General features: G+C 37.1%; 1 protein-coding gene across 10 annotated transcripts in view; it reads left to right on the forward strand.

The window, feature by feature from the left end:
• The window catches only part of LRRC4C (leucine rich repeat containing 4C), an 862,092-nt gene extending 842,722 nt beyond the window's left edge, over positions 1-19,370 (forward strand). For 8 of the 10 annotated variants that reach the window (XM_081938166.1, XM_081938168.1, XM_081938164.1 and 5 more), the window contains one exon: positions 14,749-19,370. In XM_081938166.1, coding sequence (XP_081794292.1) covers positions 14,791-16,701 — 1,911 coding nt within the window. In that variant the 5' untranslated portion in view covers positions 14,749-14,790 and the 3' untranslated portion in view covers positions 16,702-19,370. Of the gene's footprint in view, positions 1-7,309; positions 7,415-9,041; positions 9,113-14,748 lie in introns of those variants that run through there. The other 2 variants (XM_081938165.1, XM_081938173.1) reach the window with 2 other exon arrangements.
• Positions 19,371-24,441: the final 5,071 nt, after the last annotated feature.

Below are 24,441 nucleotides of genomic sequence, written 5' to 3' on the forward strand. Positions count from 1 at the left end.
CCTCTCCCAAGCCTCTTGAAAGAGTTTCATAGCCTAGGACATCATAAGGTTCTCCTCGTTGGCGTCCTGCAAGCAGCTGCCGGCTGCCAATGTTGCCTTGTGGTAACTCCAGCCGGAATTTCCTCAGGGTCTTACTTCTGTCCCACTCCCACGACCACCTGGGGCGAATGGATCATTCCTCCAAATTTATATCCGCCATTCGCTACTTCTCCAAGGGACACGAGGATGCAGCTGTCCCCATGTCATCCTCTTGGTCACTGCCTGGGTAAGACATTCCTTTGAAGGTTTTGGTTTTATTTACACTCCCTTTGGAAGGTGTTAGTTCCGGGATGAGTGCGAAAGTGAGATCTTGCTTAATGTCAAGCCGGCCTCCCTCAGTAACCAAGAAAGAAACCACTTAACTCCATTTTGCAGGATTAAGAATACTTTTATTGTTATGAAAAGATAATAGCTAAGCAAAGTAAGATCTGAGGCATAAGCGCGCAAAATCATACATATCAATACGTGACCAACCCCCTCCCCCTGGCAACCCTGAGGTGGCTCGGGAGTTCATGGCTTCCATGACAGCCATGGGTCTGACCCAATTAATTCAGGGCCCCACACACGAAGGTGGCCACACACTGGACCTTGTTTTTGTATCTGAGCAGTGGACGAGTGATCTGGGTATAGGGGACTTAGTTGTCACACCCCTGTCATGGTCAGATCACTCATGTCTCCGGGTGGACTTCCCTGGCGCTACCCCCCACCGTGAGGAGGCGGGACCAGACGGTCCAAGCTGGTACCGCCCCAAGCACCTGATGGAACCGGATAGGTTCCAGACGGAGCTTGGGCCATTACCTGTAGCCCTGACCCGCGCTCGGTCGGAGGACCTAGCGGCCGCCTGGAATAGGGCGGCGGCTGGGGCCTTGGACCGGGTTGCGCCTTTGCGACCTCTCCTGCGACAGCGACCCACCCGGGCTCCTTGGTATACCGAGGAGCTGAGGGTGATGAAGCGCCATAGGAGACGTCTAGAGAGCAGGTGGAGGTCCTCACGCTCCGAATCTGATCGAACACAGGTAAGAGCCTATTTACGGACCTACCTTGTGGCATTAAGGGCGGCCAAACGTAGATATTGCGCCGCTCTTATTGCGTCCGCGGATAACCGCCCTGCCGCCCTGTTTAGGGTGACCCGCTCCCTCTTGTCACAGAGGACGCGGGGGGCACCCTTGCAGGGCAGAGCAGAGGAGTTTGGGGAATATCTGCAGGACAAAGTCGCTCAGATCCGGAGTGGATGGGCCCCCCTCAGTGGACCAGATGGGCCGCCAACAGCGAGTCTTGTGAGACCATCCTGGGAGGAGTTTGATTCTGTTGCCCCCGAGGATTTGGATAGGTTGCGTGGACGGCTGCGACCCACCACATGTTTAATGGACCCGTGTCCCTCCTGGTTGGTACTGGCATCTTGGGAGGTGACCCGAGGCTGGCTTCTGGGCCTGGTGAATGCCTCATTGGGTGAGGGATCCTTGCCAACCGCCTTGAAGGAGGCGGTGGTGAGGCCCTTACTTAAGGGGCCTTCGCTTGACCCAACGGAGCTAGCTAATTACCATCCAGTCTCCAACCTTCCCTTTTTAGCGAAGGTTGTTGAGAATGTGGTGGCGCAGCAGTTTCCACGACACCTTGACGAATCCGATTATCTAGACTCACGCCAGTCCGGCTTCCGACCCGGGCACAGCACGGAGACAGCCTTGGTCGCGTTGGTCGATGATCTCTGGAGGGCCAGAGATAGAGTTGTTCCTCTATCCTGGTCCTATTAGACCTCTCGGCGGCTTTTGATACCATCGACCATGGTATCCTATTGCGCCGGTTGGAGGGGATAGGAGTCGGAGGTACCGTTCTGCGGTGGTTCAGCTCCTACCTCTCCGACCGGAAGCAATGTGTGTTGACAGGGGGACAGAGGTCGACGCCGAGGCCACTCACTTGTGGAGTGCCACAGGGGTCGGTCCTCTCGCCTCTCCTGTTCAACACATATGTGAAGCCGCTGGGTGAGATCATCCGTGGTTTTGGGGTTGAGTGTCACTTCTACGCTGATGATACCCAGCTGTATATTTCAACCCCAAACCACCCCAACGAGGCTGTCGAAGTGATGTCCCGGTGTTTGGAAGCCGTCGGGGTCTGGATGGGGGACAACAGACTTAAACTCAACCCCTCCAAGACTGAGTGGCTGTGGCTACCGGCACCTCGGTTCAGTCAGCTGATTCCATCGCTGGCCATAGGGGGCGAACAATTGCCCCCTGTGGAACGGGCGCGCAATTTGGGCGTCCTCCTTGATGCCCGCTGTCAATGGATGACCATGTGGCAGCCGTGGCAAGGGGGGCGTTCCACCAGGTTCGCCTGGTGCGCCAATTGCGCCCCCTACTGGACCGGGATGCCCTACGCACGGTCACTCATGCGTTGGTGACGTCCCGCCTGGATTACTGCAACGCTCTCTACATGGGGCTGCCCTTGGGACGCGCCCGGAGACTGCAGTTAGTTCAGAACGCAGCCGCGCGGGCTGTGATGGGGAGTACGAGGTACTCCCACATAACACCTCTCCTGCGCGAGCTGCACTGGCTACCTGTGGTTTTTCGGGTGCGTTTCAAGGTGCTGATTACCATCTTTAAAGCGCTCCATGGCACGGGACCTAGTTACTTGCGGGATCGCATCCTCCCGCATACATCCCTGCGGCCAATTCGCTCACACAGAGAGGGACTTCTCCTGGTGCCGTCCACTAGGCAATGCCAATGGGCGACACCAAGGAGTAGGGCCTTCTCTGTGATGGGCCCAACCCTCTGAAATGACCTCCCCCCCGACATTAGAACCACTACTGACCTCCGCTCCTTCCGGCAAAAATTGAAGACTCACCTGTTCCGATTAGCAGGCCTGGCATAATTACAACTGTCCCTCCTGGCAAATGTATTAACTGGTTATTTTAGGGGTATTGTTTTTAACTTATTGTGTGTGTTTTAGGGGTTCAAAATCCTATATTTATATATATTGCTTTGTACAGTTCTTTTAATTCCATTTTTAACCTCCTCCATTCCAACTGTACATATTCAATTTTTATTGTATTTTGATATATTTTGCATGGACTGTACACCGCCCCGAGTCCCTTTTGGGAGAGGGGGTGGTCTAGAAGCATGAATAATAAAATAAATAAACCCTCATCCTACTGTCCAATCTGCAAATCCCTTAGGTGTCCTGTGAGTTCCATCTTCAAGGAGCATCATCAGGAAGGTATGCCTTGAACGACACCAACCGCTAATCTTCAGCATGCGCAGTAGATGGTTTGACCAAAACTTCCACTTTACAATCTCTTCTTCTTTTAAAAAGAAAAATACATTAATTAGTATTGTTAAGAAAAACCCACAGTTCTATTACACTTAAATAGGTAGAATCTAATATTCTCATATATATTTTTTAGTAAATAACCCAAACTGCTTGTGAAAATCTGAAAAGGTTGCTTGACATATATTTTAAGTATTATGACCATGGAGCATCAAGATGTTTCCCCAAAGTCATAGTTAATCAATATAAATTAATGTGCCCTAATGTTCTTTGTGCCTAATTAATCATTTGTTTCAGAGAAGAAAATATCAGATATTGATCCATGGAAATTGATATGTTACTTCCAAGTGTACTGTTAATTTTATCTACTGTTAGAATGGTGGACTTCTGCATATAATGAGAGGGGATAGTGAAATTGTCAAAATCGCTTAACCTTTTCATTTCAATGCTATTCATGTTTGTAAGAAAATAAGCGTAGCTAAATCAATAGGTAATTGGAAATTTGATGTTAGAAATTTATCGTGGAAATAATATATGAACTCCCCATTCTGTTATTGTGCAATAAAATGAATTTAATTAAAGTTTTGTTTCTAAAAAGACATTCTGCAATTTCCCTGAAGTTAATTTCTTAATTGTACATTTGTTTTCTGTTTTTCGATGCTGTTTTTAATTGCTGTGAGCCACCCAGAGTCACTTAGGTGAGATGGGTGGATACACAGATTGAATAAGTAGCATAAAATAGCATAAATTAAAACAAAATACCATTCATGCTTTGTCTTCAAACTAAATTCAGTGGAACTTTAACTCAGATAAAAGAACCTAAGATTTTAATTGTACTCTGCAGAATTATTTTAGATTCACAATCTTTCACTTTCTCCTGTGAGTAAAGAGATTGAAGCATGAAAGTTTAAATTATTGTATTATAAATGCAGTCCTGGTTTCTTTGTGTACTTTGTTCTAGCTGATTTGATGTGTACTCGGTCTCTCCATTGCTAACTCATCTATGAGATTAAACTCTTACACTCAAGAGAATGATAACATTGAGATATAGAACATTACCTGGAGAGAATTAGTTCCTTATGTTAGATGAGTTTTAATCATCACTCTTCGGAGTTTTCTCCAGGGTTTATTCTAAGCTTGAACCCAAAGAATTATAGGAGTAGGTTCTAACACAAAATAAATATATATTTGATTACAGTGTATTTTAAAAGCTTCCAGATTATCTAAATTACACAAATGTATCCCAGAAGTCTTTATCTGCCAATCATACTTTGGTGAATGAAGATGCTTATATACTGAATATCTGTACATCTCAAAAATAGAGTGCCTTTTCTGAAATGGTATGTCAACAATTTAAGTTATAATAATTGTTATGGCTTTCCATACTCATTTACCTTTTTCCCTTCACAAGCCCTGTAAAGGAATTTCTTTAGCACTTAAAACCTATGTTATGATAAAACCTATTCAGTTACTAATTCTGCTTGCACGTGTCCCAAATTTCTTTCCCTTATACATGGCAAAGAAAAATTTAGATGACTGATTAGAAGAAAGCATCACAAATTTAATAAAAGAAAGTGTGGCTAATAGCAAACTATTAAACCCTTGGTAGGAATATGTGCAATATCACCCAATCCTAAAATATTGTATTCTGGCATCTCCAAAGATCAGCATTAACTCAGATAAAATAAATAAACTGGAGATGAGCTGTCTAAATTAGACCTAAACTGGGCAAGGCATTGCTTGAGGAAAATCTATTGCTTTAATAAAAGTTAACAAAAAAAAATAACCAGAAATATGTCTTTTTTTTTTGTTTGTTTAAATGCATTTTGGCAAGTACTTAGGCCAAACTTCAAGAGTTATCGCCAGTGCCATAATAACACTACAAAAATTGGGAGAATATAAGTGTCATCACTTTCTTGTGATGAGAGGGAAGAGAGAATGTGGGAAAGGATTGTGGGAGATTACGAACCAAAGTCGGTTCACTATTTAATTCTTTCTTTCTTTCTTTGTTTATCAACATAAATACTACAAGTTGGTCAAAATCAGTAGATTTGCTGCTAAATTTCAGTCATATGATCCAAAATTACTTTCATGTTAGAGAATGAAGATTTGGCAACTGAAATACACACCATTAATGGAATATGTATAACTCACTACTGATCTAGGGTCTGTTTAGTAAAGTAAACAAGATGTACTTGTGTACAAGTGTACATGCCTTCTCATGAAATGAAGAGACTAATATTAACATTCAGTTCTATAGAAGTAAAGACTATCAAAGTAATACACATACACGTGAGTGTGTGTGTGTGTGTGTTAGAGAGAGAGAGAGAGAGAGAGAGAGGGAGGGAGGGAGGGAGGGAGGGAGGGAGGGAGAGAGAGAGAGAGAGAGAGAGAGAGAGAGAGAATATTTGGTGTTATGAAGTAAAAAGTGGCAGGGAAGTCAAAAATAATGCCATATAATAATAATAATTTTAAAAACCCACAGTTTCCCTAAATGGTGAGAAAGTTACTGTTGGTGACTTTCAATTTTGTTTGCACCAGACACGCTTCCAGTCAATCCTTATGTCCAAAACAGAACAAGCACACACCCACAGACCCCACACACAATTCAACTAAGAAAAATGGCCTTATGTTTATTATATTAATCAATTAAAAAGTGACAGTAATGGGATTAAATACATGCAAAAGTAAAAAGAGGAAAAGTAGTGAACCACAGGCAACCGTTATATTATCTGTATCTATCAAATCTCATAAAATGTTCACAACTGCGGGAAAATAAAAATGAGTATTTAAACGCCAAGGAGTGTAATTTTTGGCTATTCCAGCTTTAACCCTTTTATATACAAAATAGAAATGGAAAATAGGATACTAAGTGATTCCTCTTCTATTCTGTCCAATGTATGAGAATTATGCACCAAATGAAGATCGTAGAGTAATTATGGCTTTCTCATCTGAAATAATGTCCCTTCTATTAAAATACACTGCTTGAAGTTTTCTTTCCTCCTCTTTAGAATCCTAGAGAGCTATGAATTATTCAGGTGGAAATGGGTGCACATTCCAGAATATGAAAGGAAAATTAAAAATAGTTGCTAACCAAGCAACCGAATGATGTTTTGGGAGTTTTGGGAAAGACTTTCCTAGTTCTTATAATGATTTCTCACATTTCCCTTTTTTATCACTTCTAAATATAAATAGAAAAGGAAGAGAGAAACATTACAGGTTTTCTGTACCAAGCTCTTTTTCCCATTCTCAGCTGCTGTTTGTTAAATTTAATTAAAAAGGGACCTTTTTTAGAGTTTGTGCAAGCAAACGTGGAATAAAGAATCCTGAATCATTTCTGTAGAGCTTTTTGGCACGGTACAATTTTAAAATAGCTAAGCAATCTGCAGAGTGTTTAAAGTTTAAAAAAAATGTAATGAAGCTGACAACTTGGACAGCAAACCGAAGGTAAATGCAATTTAAAACAGCAGATTTAATATCCTGGTTTTGAAGAGGGGGGAATGAGGTTTTAGATTAGAAATGCTTGGCATATCATTAATTAAACTGAAAGGTGCATTCCTGTAGTACTCTAATACTTTATAGAAAACCCACTGAATTTATGTGAATATAGAAATTGGTAAATGTCTGCAGCAACTGTTTCTGGTTCATTATTGCTTAGAACTCCTGAAAGTTCTTGTTTGGTTGGTTGGAATGCTTGGTTTCTGTTCAAAAGAACCAAATCAATGCTCCTTTGATTGTCTATAATACATAATATTCTTATAGCTAAGGGCCAACACTTTTTTATATAGTCAAGGTTCATGTCTGATTATAGGTGTTGGTTTTTATTATTATTATTACTTCAGTGGCCAAGGGGAGAGATGATTTTATGGTATCATGCAAGTCGTCAACACTGAGGGGTGTGTGTGTGTGTGTGCGTTTGTGTGTGTGTGTGTGTGTGTGTTACAGTACATGCTTATATTCTTTTTTTCTCTTACTTCTTATATGAACTGAGTATGAAATTGCGCTGGTGATGTTTGGCAGTTTTCCCCTTGACTTTTGGCAGTGCTACCTTCCAGGAGTCCAGGAGCTAGACAAAAAATACTGTAGGAGCACATGCATGTTACTAATGATCTAGGTAAGCTTTGGTATCCATCAATAAGTATAATATAAACTACTGCTGGAGGCATTGGGAGTTGTTATTTTCATACAAAAGTGGTCAAGGATCCATAGGATCCAAAATTATGATGTTTTATTTATTTTTTATTCTTTGGTTATCCAAAGAAATGGCACATGAGTTTCTCCAAATGAAAGGGTTTGAATGTTGGTGACATCTGCTCTTCCAAATCAACATGAATTTTAATACAACCATTAATCCATATATTGCATAATAATAGAGATGCCACACAATTTATCTTCACTTGTGATAAGAAATGACCTAACCAAGCAAGCTCACTTCCTGCTAAACCCTGATCTCCCTGATTCATGAAGACAAATGCCATGATAGCAAGGTGTGGACGTCAAGAGTCATTGTGGCTACAGATGGATAGATTAGGTATTACCATGTGTGCGTGTTACTCTTGTTCTTGGGTAATAGAATTGTGGATGCACAGCCTTGAATTTTGAAATTGCTATTTGTCATATAATGAACTGCAGCATTATGCCTAGTCAGCACTTGGAGATCACAATGTGCAGGGGAATGCAAAGAAGTGCAGGAAATAATGTTTTGATTCATTAAGTGCTGCTTCCCCACCTCTTTTAATTAGCCAGGATTACAGTTTAGAGCCAAGGGACACTGTACCATTTGAAGGACTTCTTTGGAATGAGACCCCAAGGCAGCATCTTTAACACTTCAGGTCATCAACATTTTTGTGATAATTTATACTTTTAATCAAGTCCTACCACTATTATATTTTCCTTGGTTGCTAGTATTAATCTCTTCCCAAGAGATTGGTGCTTTTTAAAGGAGTGGGTAACATGATATTCATATTATATCTAAGCTAAATGAAAGCTTATGAAATTCCTTTGGGATGTTTTCAGATTAAAAATGAAAGGCATTTTTCCCCATTACTGCTCAGTTGTTGTAACTATCTTACCTTAAAAAAGAAGTGTGCATGGGTTTTTTCAGTCTTAAATACCATAATTGGTCTTTAGATAATGGGTCATGAGACCGTAAACAAACAAACAAATGAACAAGGAAGCAGCATAACCAAGAGTTATAACAAAAACTGGATTTAATTCGAATGGCATTTAAATTGTTTAATATAGTTAAAATGATTACTGACAATAGATTAATAATTTTCTCTTCTGGTCCTCCGAATATGGAAGAGGGAGATCTGCATGCAAAGTCTTCTATTCTGTTTTATTTTGTTTTTAATGCTTTATTTCAGTGTATTTCCTGCTGGCACTATTTTTCACATTCACAGCCTGTTAGATATTTGCATAAACTGCTGTAGTCTCCACTCAGGTCCGCCACTAGGGTGGGAACAAGGGGTTGTTCTGATTGGACGGGAGGTCTGCCAGATCCCTATAAAAGGGGAGCTGCACGACCCCATAGCAAGCTGGATCACTACTACTACTAAATAAAGAGCTGTTGTTGTCACTATCGTCTGGAGTCTGTTCTCTCGTTGCCCGAATCTAACACAGCCTGTCAATGTCCAGTATGCAATTCTAAAATTGTGTTTACCAACCTTCTATTTTTGCCATTCCGGAGATATGGTGGCCATGAAATTCCTGCATCACACAGCATCCAGTTTAGGGACCCAGCAGGCACTACCTGTCTCCTTTTGCCTTGGTATGCCCTTTATTGGGTCCAACTGTGCCATGCTAGTACAAGGTACAGGTTTATGATAATTGATTCCTGCACTTTTATTTTTCTTAACTAAAATTTTAGTACCTGTTTTTGTGAACCTCGTTTATATCTTAATTGATGAAGTTGCATTGGCTAAGATCCCGGAATGTTACATATATTCTGGAGCACTGGGAGTGTTATAAACAGGAGGAGGATACATCTTTTTTTTCCCTTGAAAGGGTTTATGAAAAGGAAATGGTCAGGATATACATTAAAGCTGAGAAAAAGAAGTTAAGGAAAAAAAGACTATTCATCTAATGTACCACAGGGAGAATGGACCCGGGCGCAGACCTAATTGTTAATTCTGTTAAAACAACACCCAGTGATGAAGATACTTAGCTGGAGCCTTCATGTTCTACAAGCCTCTGAACACTATTTATTCCACCATTATTTTGATTCTGATAGATCCTAGCTGGCCATTATAATTAACACCTATTTATTTTGTATTTAATTGCTTTTATTCTGTTCTTTGTTGATATTTGTTGTAAATTGCCCAAAAACATATGGATTGAATTCCTGACAAATACCATTTAAAAGACACTCCATCTCAAAAGAATTTTTAGATAAATTATCTGAAAAGGAATACATGGTAGTAGGAAGCACATTAAAATAGTGAAAAGCATATGAAATATTCCAAATACAACAGTAACAACAAAACATACCAACATGTATGAAATTAAAAACTATGATATAAAAAACAGAGAATAAACTGAAGATTGGAGTTTGAACATTTAGTTTGAATGTGTTTCAATCATTTTTTCCATTAACTTGACTTCAAACTGATTGTGTATTGATATGCTGATTCAATTGGGTGTTTTTCGAATGCATCAACAATTTATAGTATGTATGTGTCTAGAAAACAACACATTTTAACTAACTAAAACAATAATTTAAATCAAAGTTATGCAATTCTAAGATTCACAATGAAAATTATTTTAATTAAATAATATCTTTCTAGTAACAGCTATCACCAGATTTCATTCAAATCTTATTTTCAAGATTCTCTTCAAGGAAATAATAACAACAGCTTTAGGCAATTTTGATAAGATTACTGAACCTTCTTTGAAAATTTTTGCAAAAACACTATAGATGGATCAGGCATGCCCATATATATGTGTGTGTTTATAAATGAATCATTATTTATACACGAAAGTCTAGAAAAATATGTTTTGTGGTTATTCCAAAATTCTGAGATACAGTAAGGGATTGTGAGGACAGGAGCACAATAAAAATCCTTGATTATATTTGTAGATGATGGATGATAATGCTGCTAGTAATAAACTATTTTAGGTGTTGAAATTATAACTAATTGGGAAGGTATCCTCAAATAATAATAATGAACTTGAATCATGACTATTAATTCAGCATTCTTTGAGCATAAAGCACAAATGCAATTGAACACAAATCTTTGTCATGCATAAATGCTGTGGCTTTACTTTACAGTAAAGTAAATAATATTACTTTAATAGTAATATTGACTGTGTGAACATCTCATCCTCCACCCCAATTTTGACAGTCACCATCATTAAATATGCTTATTTTTCTTGTATGTTAATTTGCTGATGCTTCGTGATTCCTTCCTTCTGATTTTCTTCGTAATTCTAATCTCAGATTCTTTACCCATGTACACTATTCAGATGAATTAATGTATTAATGTATTGTGCTCACCTGCGATAATTTAATACCATGTGTTGGACTAGATAGGCTTGGTCTTCTTACTAATCCAGACATCGAATAGTCTTTCACTGTTACATTAAAATTTCTTTCCTGTGAAAAGATATCTGAAATACGTTACTGAGTAGCTCTGGCAACAGATCTACAGTGAGATTTGCATTATATCACTACAGAGATCCAAGCTAAATTGATCATCCATGTCACTATAGCATAATTTCTGTCACTTAGAGAAAGTTAACTGGCATTTTACCAGTTGTTCTTTCAACCTTTGTACAAGAATCTTTGACTTCTGTGCTAAGGCCTTTGGCAGGCTTTTCTAACTCCCAAAGAACATCTTCAGCTTATGCAATCAGCAGTTGCTAGGGTTTCTCCTGAGTGATTACATAGCTTTGATCTTAATTTTATGTCACTTGTTTCTTTAGCTTTTTTTTCTGATTGTAATAATCACACATGTTCAAATATAATATGCAGAAGTGCCTGTAACCTATTCATTGCTCAGCAGTGATAGATCTGGTAATAATGTACTTGCAGTTCTCTCTGTGCTGTACTTTGTAACACCCGGAGTTTAATTGAAAATATACTCTGACCTTGGTTTTCTTCACTGGGCACAGGAAGGACATAATTGCTACTGAGAGACATTATTCCAAAATGTCATATTGCTAATTTTGGCAGTAGAAGTCCCTCCTACTAAAAGAAAAATCCCAAAAACCAAATATAAATATGCATTGTGACACTGTTCTGTATTGATAAAACATATTTTTTTAAAAAAAAAAACTCTTATTTTTCTTTACCACTTTGTTATTTTCAAAATACCATGGGAGTGTAATCATTTGATTTCTTCTAGTGATTTATTCCCTATTTATTATTACATAAACAGCTTATAAACTGCAGACCACAAAAATATCTATACTCCATTTTACCTTCCAAAGGTTTCCATAGTTACAAAGGACAAGATTATAATTATCATTTGCTGGACAGAGGATTCTTAACAGCATTTCCACTTTCATACATAATTGTGATTTTCCTTCCAAATGCATTCTGTTCGATAAACTGCGATTGTGATGGATATTCTATACGTCTATAAACATTATATTGCTATAGTCTATAAATACTGTTCTCTGGATATGTAGAATGTTTCTATTACTGGAGGTTTTCTTTAGATTTCCATGAGTTTTCTTATTGTGTTTTATTTCCTTCATGTATATTCCTTAAGGTGAATGTTAAGGAGTCTAAACAGTAGAAAGACTTCAGAAGATCAATGCCCTTTCAAGAACTACTGAAATGAGGATTAGATAGGCCAAGGATCAACCATCCATTAGTATAATGAAACAGCTGCTTTGTAATTTTCCCTAATCAGTAGAGATTATAAATTTACAAAACCTGATTTAAAATGTCTTGCAATGAGGTGGAAAAGTAAGTTATTTTCCAAAGGTCAAAGTAAGTTAGTTTTGTTGATGACAGTGTTTCCTCATTTTTTTCAGTAGGAGTGAAATCTAAGGAATGTATCCAATATTCCCATATATGCATAAATCCATAAGTTAATTATTTTTCTAAATAGATTAAGTTATGTGAACAGCAATATATTTATTCTATTTTTCAAAATACAAGATTTTCCCCACTGATATGAAATTAAACTGTTTTGAAGCTTTAAAGGAAAGTCTTCAGCAGATAGCATTTTTGTTCTACTAAACATGTGTATTGTATATCTCTGCACTCTGGGTTATTAATGTGCTTAGAGCTTGCTGTAATTTATAAGACTTCACTTTGGGCCGATTTATAGGGAATTTCATTAATCTCTACAGCACAGGGACCTTGCAATGAGCAAGAGATTCAGAATCAATCCAGAGCTGGGTTTAGGTACAACCACAAATAAATCAGCACTCAAGAGATTTTGAATGATAATAATAATTTGCAAAGTTGAAAGTTCTTTTTCACTTATTCAAAGATCTGAAAGAAGTAATTTTGGAAGGTAACTCGAAAATTGCCAACTCTTTATTTTTGTATTTGGGACACATTACTAATGACAGTTTCTGTCCTGCAGTGGTCAAAATATGAGGATTGGGGACAATGTGTATGAGGAAATAAAATCACTTTTTTATATCTGTTTCCTGAAGTAAGCAAACAATAAGTATTCTGTCAGCAGATGTATTCAAGATATAAAAGCTTTTGGACATCTCTTGGCATAAATAATCAAAGCCATTCTCCTCCCTGGAGGAAAGATTTGCAAACCTAATATGATTCATAGAAGATTTTCCCCCCATAAAACAATGTGCTTTGGGTAACTTAACCCACTACTCAAAACTTCTGAAGAGCACCAGCATGGGGAAGTATGATATATTAAGTTCTTAAATTACATATAAAGGGTGGGATGAAGGGGTGGCTTTCTATGAGAACCAGTACTGGTTCGCTCGCGCATGCACTTTGCCGAACCGGGAGCAACCTACCTCTAGTGAGTTGCATATTAAAAGAATGCAGCATGAAAACTGCATTTAAATCTGATTTTTCAATTTTTTTACTTTTCAATTTTTTACATTCTCTGGCTTAATAAACGAGAGTTCAAAACATCACCAAACATTTAAGAAACATATATACAATCAATCACTTAATCTCTGTTTCCCATTATGTATGGTTTTGCATATCCATAATTGCTAAAAAAAAGATTTCAAACCTGCATACCATAAGCATGGATCTGTGTAATTTAAGGCTATTTTTTTTTGCCTGTGCAAAATGGCAGACAGACTTTAACATACTCTTGAGTATACATAAAAAGTACACTTTTCAAGGTCTTATTAGATTGTTTCATCATTTGTGGGTGTTGGGCCTATATGGATCTGCTGCAGTAAGGACTATTATAAGGACTATCTGTAGTAAGGACTATGTATTTCTTCATGTTTTTCATTTATCTATCATCCAGATGATTAAACAAACAAAAACTGGCCAGATATTTTAATTTCGGTGGATATGGACAACTTTTATGCTAGACTGCTTTATTTGAAATACTTTCCAAACCCTAAGTGAAAAATATCAATCTCATTTTGACAATTCAGTCATCATTTTACCCTTATCCATATATTAATGTTATGGAGCTCCATCTTCTGTTTTAGAAGTTCTGCTAAGAACTGATGTTAGTTTCCAACTGACCTGTACATCCAATAATTAAAAATCTCTGAAATTAAATTCCAGATAAAGGTTCTGAATGTTCTTCTTTAAATAATGTTATTACAGTAGTGAATTATCCAGTAATATGCCATTGTCTTTACATTAATTATAACATTTTTATAGCCTTTTAACTGGTGTTCTAATGAGATTTAGATTTATTGAAATGAAGAATTTAATTCTGATAATTTAGCTTAATTTTCAGATTGATTTTATAAGTGTATAATTTAGTCTTTGGCTGGTTACCTTCAGATGTGTTGGACTCACTTTCTTAATTCCCAGCCAACATAACAGTGGTTGAAAATTGGATCAGCAAAACTTCAGTATATTTGGAATGTCTGCTGAAAACAGTGAATTGGCTTAAAGTAATGTTCATAGTTCTGTAATCTTGGTCAAAACAGTATTTTCAGTAGGCATTTCCCCTAATAGTTAGAATTATATTTCATTCTACACTTTATTTTATTTTACAAGATAATTTTTGCACCCAAAAACTTATAATGACTAAGGATAATTTTAATTGTTAACTTATATTAGCAGTTAATCCCCAAGAAGTTTGTTTCTAGGTAAATATATATATAGCCCAGGTTCAAATCCCAGTAATGGTATGGCTAGCTGATGAGAGCTAATTAGCTCGAAATAGATCTATACCAGTCTCCCTTTATTTATTTATCAGTACAAATACAACATATATATATTTATATATATAAAATAAATGTGTGAATGCACAATTATAAGTATGAAATAAAAATGCAATATTTGATACTAATATTGATGTTTTCTTTTTTCTTTAGACTATTGGAACTCCTGAAGGACCAACTCCAAATAAATTATGAATGTTGAACAAGATGAGCTTACATCCACAGCAGATAATGATAGGTCCTAGGTTTAACAGGGCCCTATTTGACCCCTTGCTTGTGGTGCTACTGGCTCTTCAACTTCTTGTGGTTGCTGGTTTGGTCAGAGCTCAGACTTGCCCTTCTGTCTGTTCCTGTAGCAATCAGTTTAGTAAAGTAATTTGTGTGAGAAAGAATCTGAGAGAAGTCCCTGATGCTATATCTACTAACACTCGATTATTGAATCTCCATGAGAACCAAATTCAAATAATCAAAGTGAATAGCTTCAAACACCTGAGGCATCTAGAAGTCTTGCAACTGAGCAGGAATCACATTAGAACAATTGAAATTGGGGCCTTCAATGGTCTGGCTAATCTCAATACCCTGGAACTCTTTGACAATCGTCTTAGCACCATTCCTAATGGGGCATTTGTGTACTTGTCAAAATTGAAGGAACTTTGGTTGCGAAACAACCCCATTGAAAGTATTCCTTCTTATGCTTTTAATAGAATCCCTTCCCTGAGGAGGTTAGATCTGGGGGAATTAAAAAGGCTTTCGTATATCTCTGAAGGTGCCTTTGAAGGTCTATCCAATTTGAGGTATTTGAACCTTGCTATGTGCAACCTTCGAGAAATTCCTAACCTCACACCACTTGTAAAACTGGATGAGCTCGATCTTTCTGGGAACCACTTAACTGTTATCAAGCCAGGGTCTTTTCAAGGATTAATGCATCTGCAGAAATTGTGGCTGATCCAATCCCAGATTCAGGTGATTGAAAGGAATGCCTTTGATAACCTTCAGTCACTAGTAGAGATCAATCTGGCCCACAACAATCTAACACTACTGCCTCATGACCTCTTCACACCTCTCCATCTGGAAAGAATCCACCTGCATCATAACCCTTGGAACTGCAACTGTGACATCCTATGGCTCAGCTGGTGGATTAAAGACAAAGCACCCTCCAACACTGCATGCTGTGCCCGTTGCAACACACCTCCCAGCTTGAAAGGAAGATACATTGGTGAGTTGGACCTAAACTACTTCACATGCTATGCTCCTGTGATTGTGGAGCCACCAACAGACCTCAATGTCACTGAAGGCATGGCTGCTGAGCTTAAATGCCGAGCATCAACATCCCTGACCTCTATATCTTGGATTACTCCAAATGGATCTGTTATAACACATGGGGCTTATAGGGTTCGGATTTCTGTGCTCAGTGATGGCACATTAAACTTTACAAGGGTAACCGCGCAAGACACAGGCTTGTATACATGCTTGGTGAGTAACTCTGTGGGGAATACAACAGCTTCTGCAACTCTTAATGTAACCGCACAGGAGTGTATTACTTATTTTTCAACCATCACAGTGGAAACTGTGGAACCTTCTCAGGATGAGGCACGGACCACAGAACAGGTTTGGCCCACACCAGTTATTGATTGGGACACCACTAATGCGACAACCTCTCTCACACCACAGAGCACAAGGTCAATGGAAAAAGCATTCACAATTCCTGTGACAGATTTCAGCAACGGGATCCCGGGAATCGATGAGGTGATGAAGACTACCAAAATCATAATTGGTTGTTTTGTGGCAATCACCCTTATGGCTGCTGTGATGTTGGTCATTTTTTACAAAATGAGAAAACAACATCACCGGCAAAATCATCATGCGCCAACGCGGACTGTAGAAATCATTAATGTGGATGATGAACTTACAGGTGATACACCCATAGAAAGTCATTTGCCCATGCCAGCAATAGAGCATGAGCACTTAAACCACTATAACTCTTATAAATCTCCTTTCAACCACACGACAACAGTCAACACAATAAATTCCATACACAGTTCAGTGCATGAACCATTATTGATCCGAATGAACTCTAAAGACAATGTACAAGAGACTCAGATCTAAACCATTTACAGATTTAAAGGGGGAATTTAAAACAAAAAAAGGACAGTTTATTAAAAAAAATGACACAGATGACTGGGCTAAATCTACTGTTTCAAAAAAAGTGTCTTTACAAAAAAAGAAATTTATTTATTAAAAATTCTATTGTGAGCGAAAGCAGACAAAATTATGTGTATTCCTCAGAACCTCTTTTTGCTGCATTTATTTACCCTACTCTACTGATTCCCCTTTCCTTTCTTCTCTCCCATACCTTCCCTTCTATCCCATTTGCCATATTTTTCATAGAACAACTTGATTCTCTAAAGAACTGGTCTAGGAATTTTTGTAAGAATTCTGTTAATGCTTTGGGGATTTTTATGGTGAATTCTAGTGGTGAGATTCGGTCTATTTTGTCTTTTTTCATTTCACTTTCTTCTCATGTCCTTTTTGAAATGGTTCAGAAGGGGAATGTTAGCAGTAGATTCATAAGAACAATCAAGGAACAGAAACAAACAAAACAAAATATTTTATTTTTCTTTTATTTTTTTCCCCACATTTCTGTATTTCCTGAAGGGACAATTCTGTGGAAGGGGGAAAAAAAATCCAAGAAATTAATTTTCATGTGAGCATCTATAAAACCCATGATCTTTTAAACAACTCTAGAACCAGGATTTGTAGTTCAAACACTAAAATAAGATTATAAATAAAATATTGTTGGTTTTTTTCTGTACTCATTTTTAGTGTGATGTTAAAATGTCAAAAGATTGTTCCACATTTTACATTTTTTCCATTCATCATTCCATGGCTTTCCTTCAAAAACAAACAAACAAAATAATGGTAACAAAAATAGTATAACACTTTGAATTTTAACTGAAAGTAATAATACACTTTTTTACTTAATAACCAGCATACCATGCCTAAAAATTAATGATCACAGACAATAATTCAGGAAATTTACTGGGGTTAAATAAATTGAATGAATTTATTGATGAAATGAATGAAAGTTATCTTCACATTTGATCAGAAATTTTCATTAGATAAAATCATTGTATTGTTATAGAACATTTTATGTTCTAAAAATTCTTCCTCAGAATTTTGGTTGAACAGTTCATTCTTGATTGGACACCAAAGGATTTGCTAACCTTGTTAACAAAAGTATTTGTGTGGGAGCATCCATTTTGTATTTAAGGGTAAGAAAAGAAAGAAAAGAAAAAGGAAGGAAAGAAAGAAAGAGTAAAATAAGGAAGAAAGAAAGAAAGAAAGAAAGGGAACGGAGGGAGGAAGCAGGGAAAGGAGATAGGAAGAAGAAAGAAAAAGAAAGAAAGAAAGAAAGAAAGAAAGAAAGAAAGAAAGAAAGAAAGAAGAAAGAAAGAAAGAAAGAAAGAAAGAAAGAAAGAAAGAAAGAAAGAAAGAAAGAAAGAAAAAGAAAGAAAGAAATATTTGAAATGGCATTAGCTATCCAAAGTTCTAAAACTACTGGTCCAAATAATTTGATCCAGCACTAATCTTAACCATGTGTTGGAATGTGGCCTTAATTTGTAAATAAATGTTATAATTAATCACAAGTATTATTCATCTACTTTTTCTGGCTTTGTTGGTGTCTTCTATAGCAAGCCAAGGACATCAGCAAAGGGTTCAGATATCACGAGGCTTCTTTGTAAGTAATCTTTAGTTCTAGCCAATGTTTTGTTAGTGTTCATATGAAATAAAGTTTTTATTTATTTATTTTGATTGCATGAAAACACAGCTGCAAATATGGACACTGTTTGCTCTTTAGCTCAACTGAAATATGGTTGAACAAGATAAGCTAACAAATAAAATTGTGTCACTGAAAAAATCCAGGAACAGTATTTCTCAACAGGAATTAATGGGAAAAAATGATTCCCTTAATTCTTTTTCCTTTTATCTGACATAAACCAATGATAAGTATCAGAAATCCAAGTGAGAAGTAGACCTCAACAGGATTTTTCTATGATGAACTGAATTCCTTTTATTGTTTATATTAAAACAATATAAACTGTGGTTCAGAATATCCATTGGAATTGTTCTAGTCAGAAGATCCATTCAAGATCATGTCTTTCCTCATTTTTATGAAGCAGTAATTATTTTTCAGAATTAGGGTGCAGAAACTGAAAATCAGAAACCAAGCCACTACAATCCAAAACATTTCTTGTAGGTTAGACCTTGGCAAAGTTCTGCTTTTTGAGGAAGATGATCATAAGCAGAAAATTGGCATCTGATTAAACACTTGAACAACACTGAACTTTGTTTCCTTTTCTCCCTTTGATAAAAATATTATTTGAAGGAGAAAAATATTGATGTCCATATAACTAATAAATTTAAACTTGTGTTAATAATTAACACAAATATGTTTTAAAAAGCTAATCATGTGTTTTTTTAAAAAATCAAATGTTCAAATGTGGAGCTTCATGGTTCTTCTCCTTGGAAAATTGTTGTGGTTGAATTGCAGTATAATAATCTCTACACTATCCTTAAATAATGCTTTTGACTTGGGTAATGGAAAACAAGAATATATATTAAGGTTCCTTATAATAACTGTAAATCTCATACCATATAACAATTTGTTCAGCAAAGTTTGGAAACTTACTTGTGAACTTTTCAAATCTTGAATCAAATAAGATGAGCTTTTAAAATGCTGAATGTACCTAAAGCATTTATTGTTTTTCTTCCTATTGCACCCCTAAGAACCTTCCTCTGCAAGTCATCAATTTGTCAATACTTTTTCCTTAAATTTATTGTTTCAGGCAAGAAGAGCAAGTGGAGTACATGAAATAAAAAAAAAGTTTTTTTTCCCTGCTGCCTTCCCCCTCGACACCAGTATCTTACGTTCTGTTCAGTATGCCTTGGTGTATTGCAAATTTCCTTATATTCTTAGTGAAATGCCATCTGCCTTGCATCTCCAGTTACAATTGTTCTTGAACATTGATTGTGTTCATATATATATATACTTGTGCCAAATGGTGGCATGGGAAATAGTGGTTAAGGTACTGGAATGGAACTGGGGAAAACAATCCAAGTCTGCCTTCAGCTACAAAAGCTCTCTGAGTGACTTTGAGCCAGACACAGTCCCTGAGCCCAGTCAACTTCACCAGCTTTTCTGCTGTGAGAACTATGAATGTCACTTTGCACTTCTAAACAAAAGGCAGGATAAAAATCAATCAAATCAATTCAACTGGTTTCAAAATGAAATGATTTACCTGGAAAGTAAGCAGCCACAAAACAGGCAGACAAAGAAGCGCATTGACATGGGTAGTTCTTTTTCTTCGCTCTTGTAATTGAATATGGCCAATAGAATCAAACTAGCCACAAGCACAAAACAAAACAAAAAAAAAACCCTAAGAAATGTTAGTTCTGCAAAGGAATCCAGATTATTTATGTTTCTATATGGCTTCTGTTGTGGGATTTTCCAAAAATGAAAGTTAAGATCTGCTTTCTAAATTCAATTTGACTTAATAGCATAGCTTTCCAAAAAAAAAATAATTTGCAACATATCAAGAACTGTTTTGTATCCAACAATTGCAACATGGTTAATTCATTTTCATTTTTACACAAACCTAATAGGTCAACCATAAGCCTAACATTATCAGGTACTTGATGTCCTTTAATGAAACTGAATTGTCTTGAGTGGCGTATTGAATGTAATGCCTTCTTCAACTATGTGACAGAGTTATAGTAGCTGTTAAAAGATTAGCATCAACCTTGCAAAATAACTATTCATACAATTGCTGGGATCCTTTCTTGTTTTACTGTAATATATTCCTCATAGTTTTCTTAGGCTAAAGCCCTATTTTTGAAAGATTTCTTGTGAACCTCTAGCAGAATAAGAGGCATGTTTTCCTTATTGTCTTATGCCATTGAGGAAATCCCATATGTCTTGGCGACTGACAGTTTTTTCTTTCTGTCCCAGATTTGTTCTTTCAATGGTGTCAAATATTAGTTCAAGGTGCAGCTAACTCTTTTTAAAGAACAAGATCTCTGGAAAATTTATTCTATCTGAAAAAGCATTTTACTCAATGAGTATGCGTATATTCCTGGAATATAAAATTTTATTATACTCTAGAAACAGAAAGCTAATTTTGTTGTTGTCTCTGTGAATTATTCCTCCAAAATCTCCTATTGTGGTATAATCCTATTTTGATTCAATTGTTTGAATGTGAAAATAATAATTTACCAGATTGTTTTCCTTGTTCTCAAGAGAACTATTTATTATACTTTAATAAGTATTTAGTATTTAAGAGACCTAATTTATCAAGTCATAATTTAAACAATCAAATGGGAATGTGCTTCCAAAGTATGCTTTCTACAGCACATATTCAATGCTTTATGTGTGTTTCCAGTATTTTACAATATGAGTCTTTAATTTTTTGTCCTTCAAGAGGCATACATCTTATCCTGTACAAATGCTTTAAAAATTGGCATAACACAATTCATCCACATACCCTAATGATAATAGACTTGTAGTTAAACATCTCACTGGAAAGACCAAATACATTAATCTTTTAAATATTTTGTTTATCTTCTAACCAACCAATTATTTATCGATTTTCTGCCTGGTATATAGACAAAATCCATTGGAAATTTGGCTGAAAGTCCAGGAACAAAGTCCAGGAATATAATTTCTACTTTCACGACTATATCGTTTCTTAAAATTTCAGTTGAAATAACTCTTTATCCCTTCAAGAAAGTAAATCAAAAATCATTTCAACGGATTTCAAAGTTTGGATTGGTTCCACTGCAATGAAAGCAATATATTCAGCTGCTGGAAGTCAACATCTATAAATAACAACATTCAAAATGTGGCATTGTTATTTACAAACTTTCTGTCTTCACTGATTTTCAGTACTCTGGTTCTGATCATGTATTTAGAAATATCTTGCCTCATAGAAATAGTTTTTTATATAAAATGTGAATGAATGAAATCCTTTGTTTAGAATATGAATCTAACATTCCTTTTTATTGAAAGAAGTTAAAAATGATTGGATCTATGCTGAGACCACACGTAAGGAGAAAATATGAACAATATAAACTTGATTAAATCTCTAGGTAACTAAATATATTTCAGTAAGCAGTAAATTGTGGCAACCAAATCTAGTAATCCAAATAAGAATTATGATTTCAATGTCAGATCTAAACTTGATTTCAGAATGTTTTATTTCCCGCAGTTTAATTGGAATTTCACGCAGATGCTTTAAAAACAAGATAAAATTATGGCAGAACATACCTACTTTACTTTACTTACTACTTACTTACTTACTTACTTACTTACTTACTTACTTACTTTACATGCAGAGTCATTTGTCACAACATTCTTTGCCAGAATTGTAAACCTAAAGTTGGTGATAAATCACACCTAGTACATGATGGTTTTATTAAATGGTCATTCATAAGCTCAGACAATAACTGGATTTTGTTCAGATCTAATCAAAGATGTAAAAAAAAAGGTCTCTCAAGCCTTATAATCCAGTTACATGCATTATTGGAATCTTCTTGAGCAAGCAGCTATGAAATTGTCACTACACACCCAACCTTGGGAGTTAGCAAGACCAGCATTTAATAGAAAAAGTTATTTCTGCTTGCAACTCAGCAGAAATTTTATGGAATATTAACTTTGGATAATTTGATCTCTGATATTAAATGTGTTGCTTGTATAATAAACAGAAACTCAAGTCTGAAAAGGAAGGTAAGTACAGTATGAACCATCCTGTACATTAATCATAATAGACAGATCCCCTAATAGTTTTGTAGCATTTTTCATTCATTCTTGAAAAATAACTTAAATTCCAAGGATTTTAATTTCTGAATAAGTGTACTGAAATCTTAAGAACAATGATTCCTATGCTCTGTTTCCTGTGTAAGCAATATGTTTATTTTCCTTTTCCACTCAAAACATAAAAACACATTTATGTATCCTGTTCAGCAACTGCTTAGTCATACATTTCAGGGCTATTGCTTCTCCAAATATAAGACATATAATCTGAAATCAGTTCCAAAGTTCGTAAAACCTGGAGGGTTTTTTATTTTTTATTTATGGAATATGTACTGGTGTTTTTTTTTCATTACTGATTTGTCTTGGTTTTTTTTTACCATTTGGATAATGTTTCCTTAAAATTTATATTAGCCATGTGTAAATTGATACTGTTACTTTTATTTTTACTGTTGTTATGACAAGCACATTATAGAATGTGATGTAGTATGCTCATTGGGACTTTTTAAAATACAGAAACGTAAGTATTGCATACACATACTAAGAAAGGAAAACATTGTATCTATAAAAAGACAGCACATCATACGAAGTAATTGTATTAGACAAAATTCTGATCAATTCACTGCCTGGTGAACACTGCCCAATATAACTGAACAAAATTTATTATTTATTTATTTATTTATTTTATTTATTATTCATGCTTCTAGACCGCCCCCTCTCCCAAAAAGGGACTCGGGGCGGTGTACAGTCCATGCAAAATATATCAAAATACAATAAAAATTGAATATGTACAGTTGGAATGGAGGAGGTTAAAAATGGAATTAAAAGAACTGTACAAAGCAATATATATAAATATAGGATTTTGAACCCCTAAAACACACACAATAAGTTAAAAACAATACCCCTAAAATAACCAGTTAATACATTTGCCAGGAGGGACAGTTGTAATTATGCCAGGCCTGCTAATCGGAACAGGTGAGTCTTCAATTTTTGCCGGAAGGAGCGGAGGTCAGTAGTGGTTCTAATGTCGGGGGGGAGGTCATTCCAGAGGGTTGGGCCCATCACAGAGAAGGCCCTACTCCTTGGTGTCGCCCGTTGGCATTGCCTAGTGGACGGCATCAGGAGAAGTCCCTCTCTGTGTGAGCGAATTGGCAGCAGGGATGTATGTGGGAGAATGCGATCCCGCAAGTAACTAGGTCCCGTGCCATGGAGCGCTTTAAAGATGGTAATCAGCACCTTGAAACGCACCCGGAAAACCACAGGTAGCCAGTGCAGCTCGCGCAGGAGAGGTGTTACATGGGAGTACCTCGTACTCCCCATCACAGCCCGCGCGGCTGCGTTCTGAACTAACTGCAGTCTCCGGGCGCGTCCCAAGGGCAGCCCCATGTAGAGAGCGTTGCAGTAATCCAGGCGGGACGTCACCAACGCATGAGTGACCGTGCGTAGGGCATCCCGGTCCAGTAGGGGGCGCAATTGGCGCACCAGGCGAACCTGGTGGAACGCCCCACTTGCCACGGCTGCCACATGGTCATCCATTGACAGCCGGGCATCAAGGAGGACGCCCAAATTGCGCGCCCGTTCCACAGGGGGCAATTGTTCGCCCCCTATGGCCAGCGATGGAATCAGCTGGCTGAACCGAGGTGCCGGTAGCCACAGCCACTCAGTCTTGGAGGGGTTGAGCTTAAGTCTGTTGTCCCCCATCCAGACCCCGACGGCTTCCAAACACCGGGACATCACTTCGACAGCCTCGTTGGGGTGGTTTGGGGTTGAAATATACAGCTGGGTATCATCATTAAATGACAGTTAATGTGGAAGAAAGACTGGGGACAACCTTGGGAGATAGGTGGAAGAGGTGGAAGGTGGAAGAGCCACAGACTACATCACGGTCAAACAAATGGCAGCTGAGCCTGCAGAAGGAATGGGAAATATGGCAAATATCTCAGTAGGGCCCCTTCATATTTTTTGGGAATTGTAAAAGTGAGGCAGGAGAAAGCCAGATTCTGTTAATGAAGTTAATGACTAGCAAATGGGAAAGTCCA

Source organism: Natrix helvetica, assembly GCF_964273705.1.
Source record: "Natrix helvetica genome assembly, chromosome: 1".
Taxonomy (NCBI): Eukaryota; Metazoa; Chordata; class Lepidosauria; order Squamata; family Natricidae; genus Natrix; species Natrix helvetica.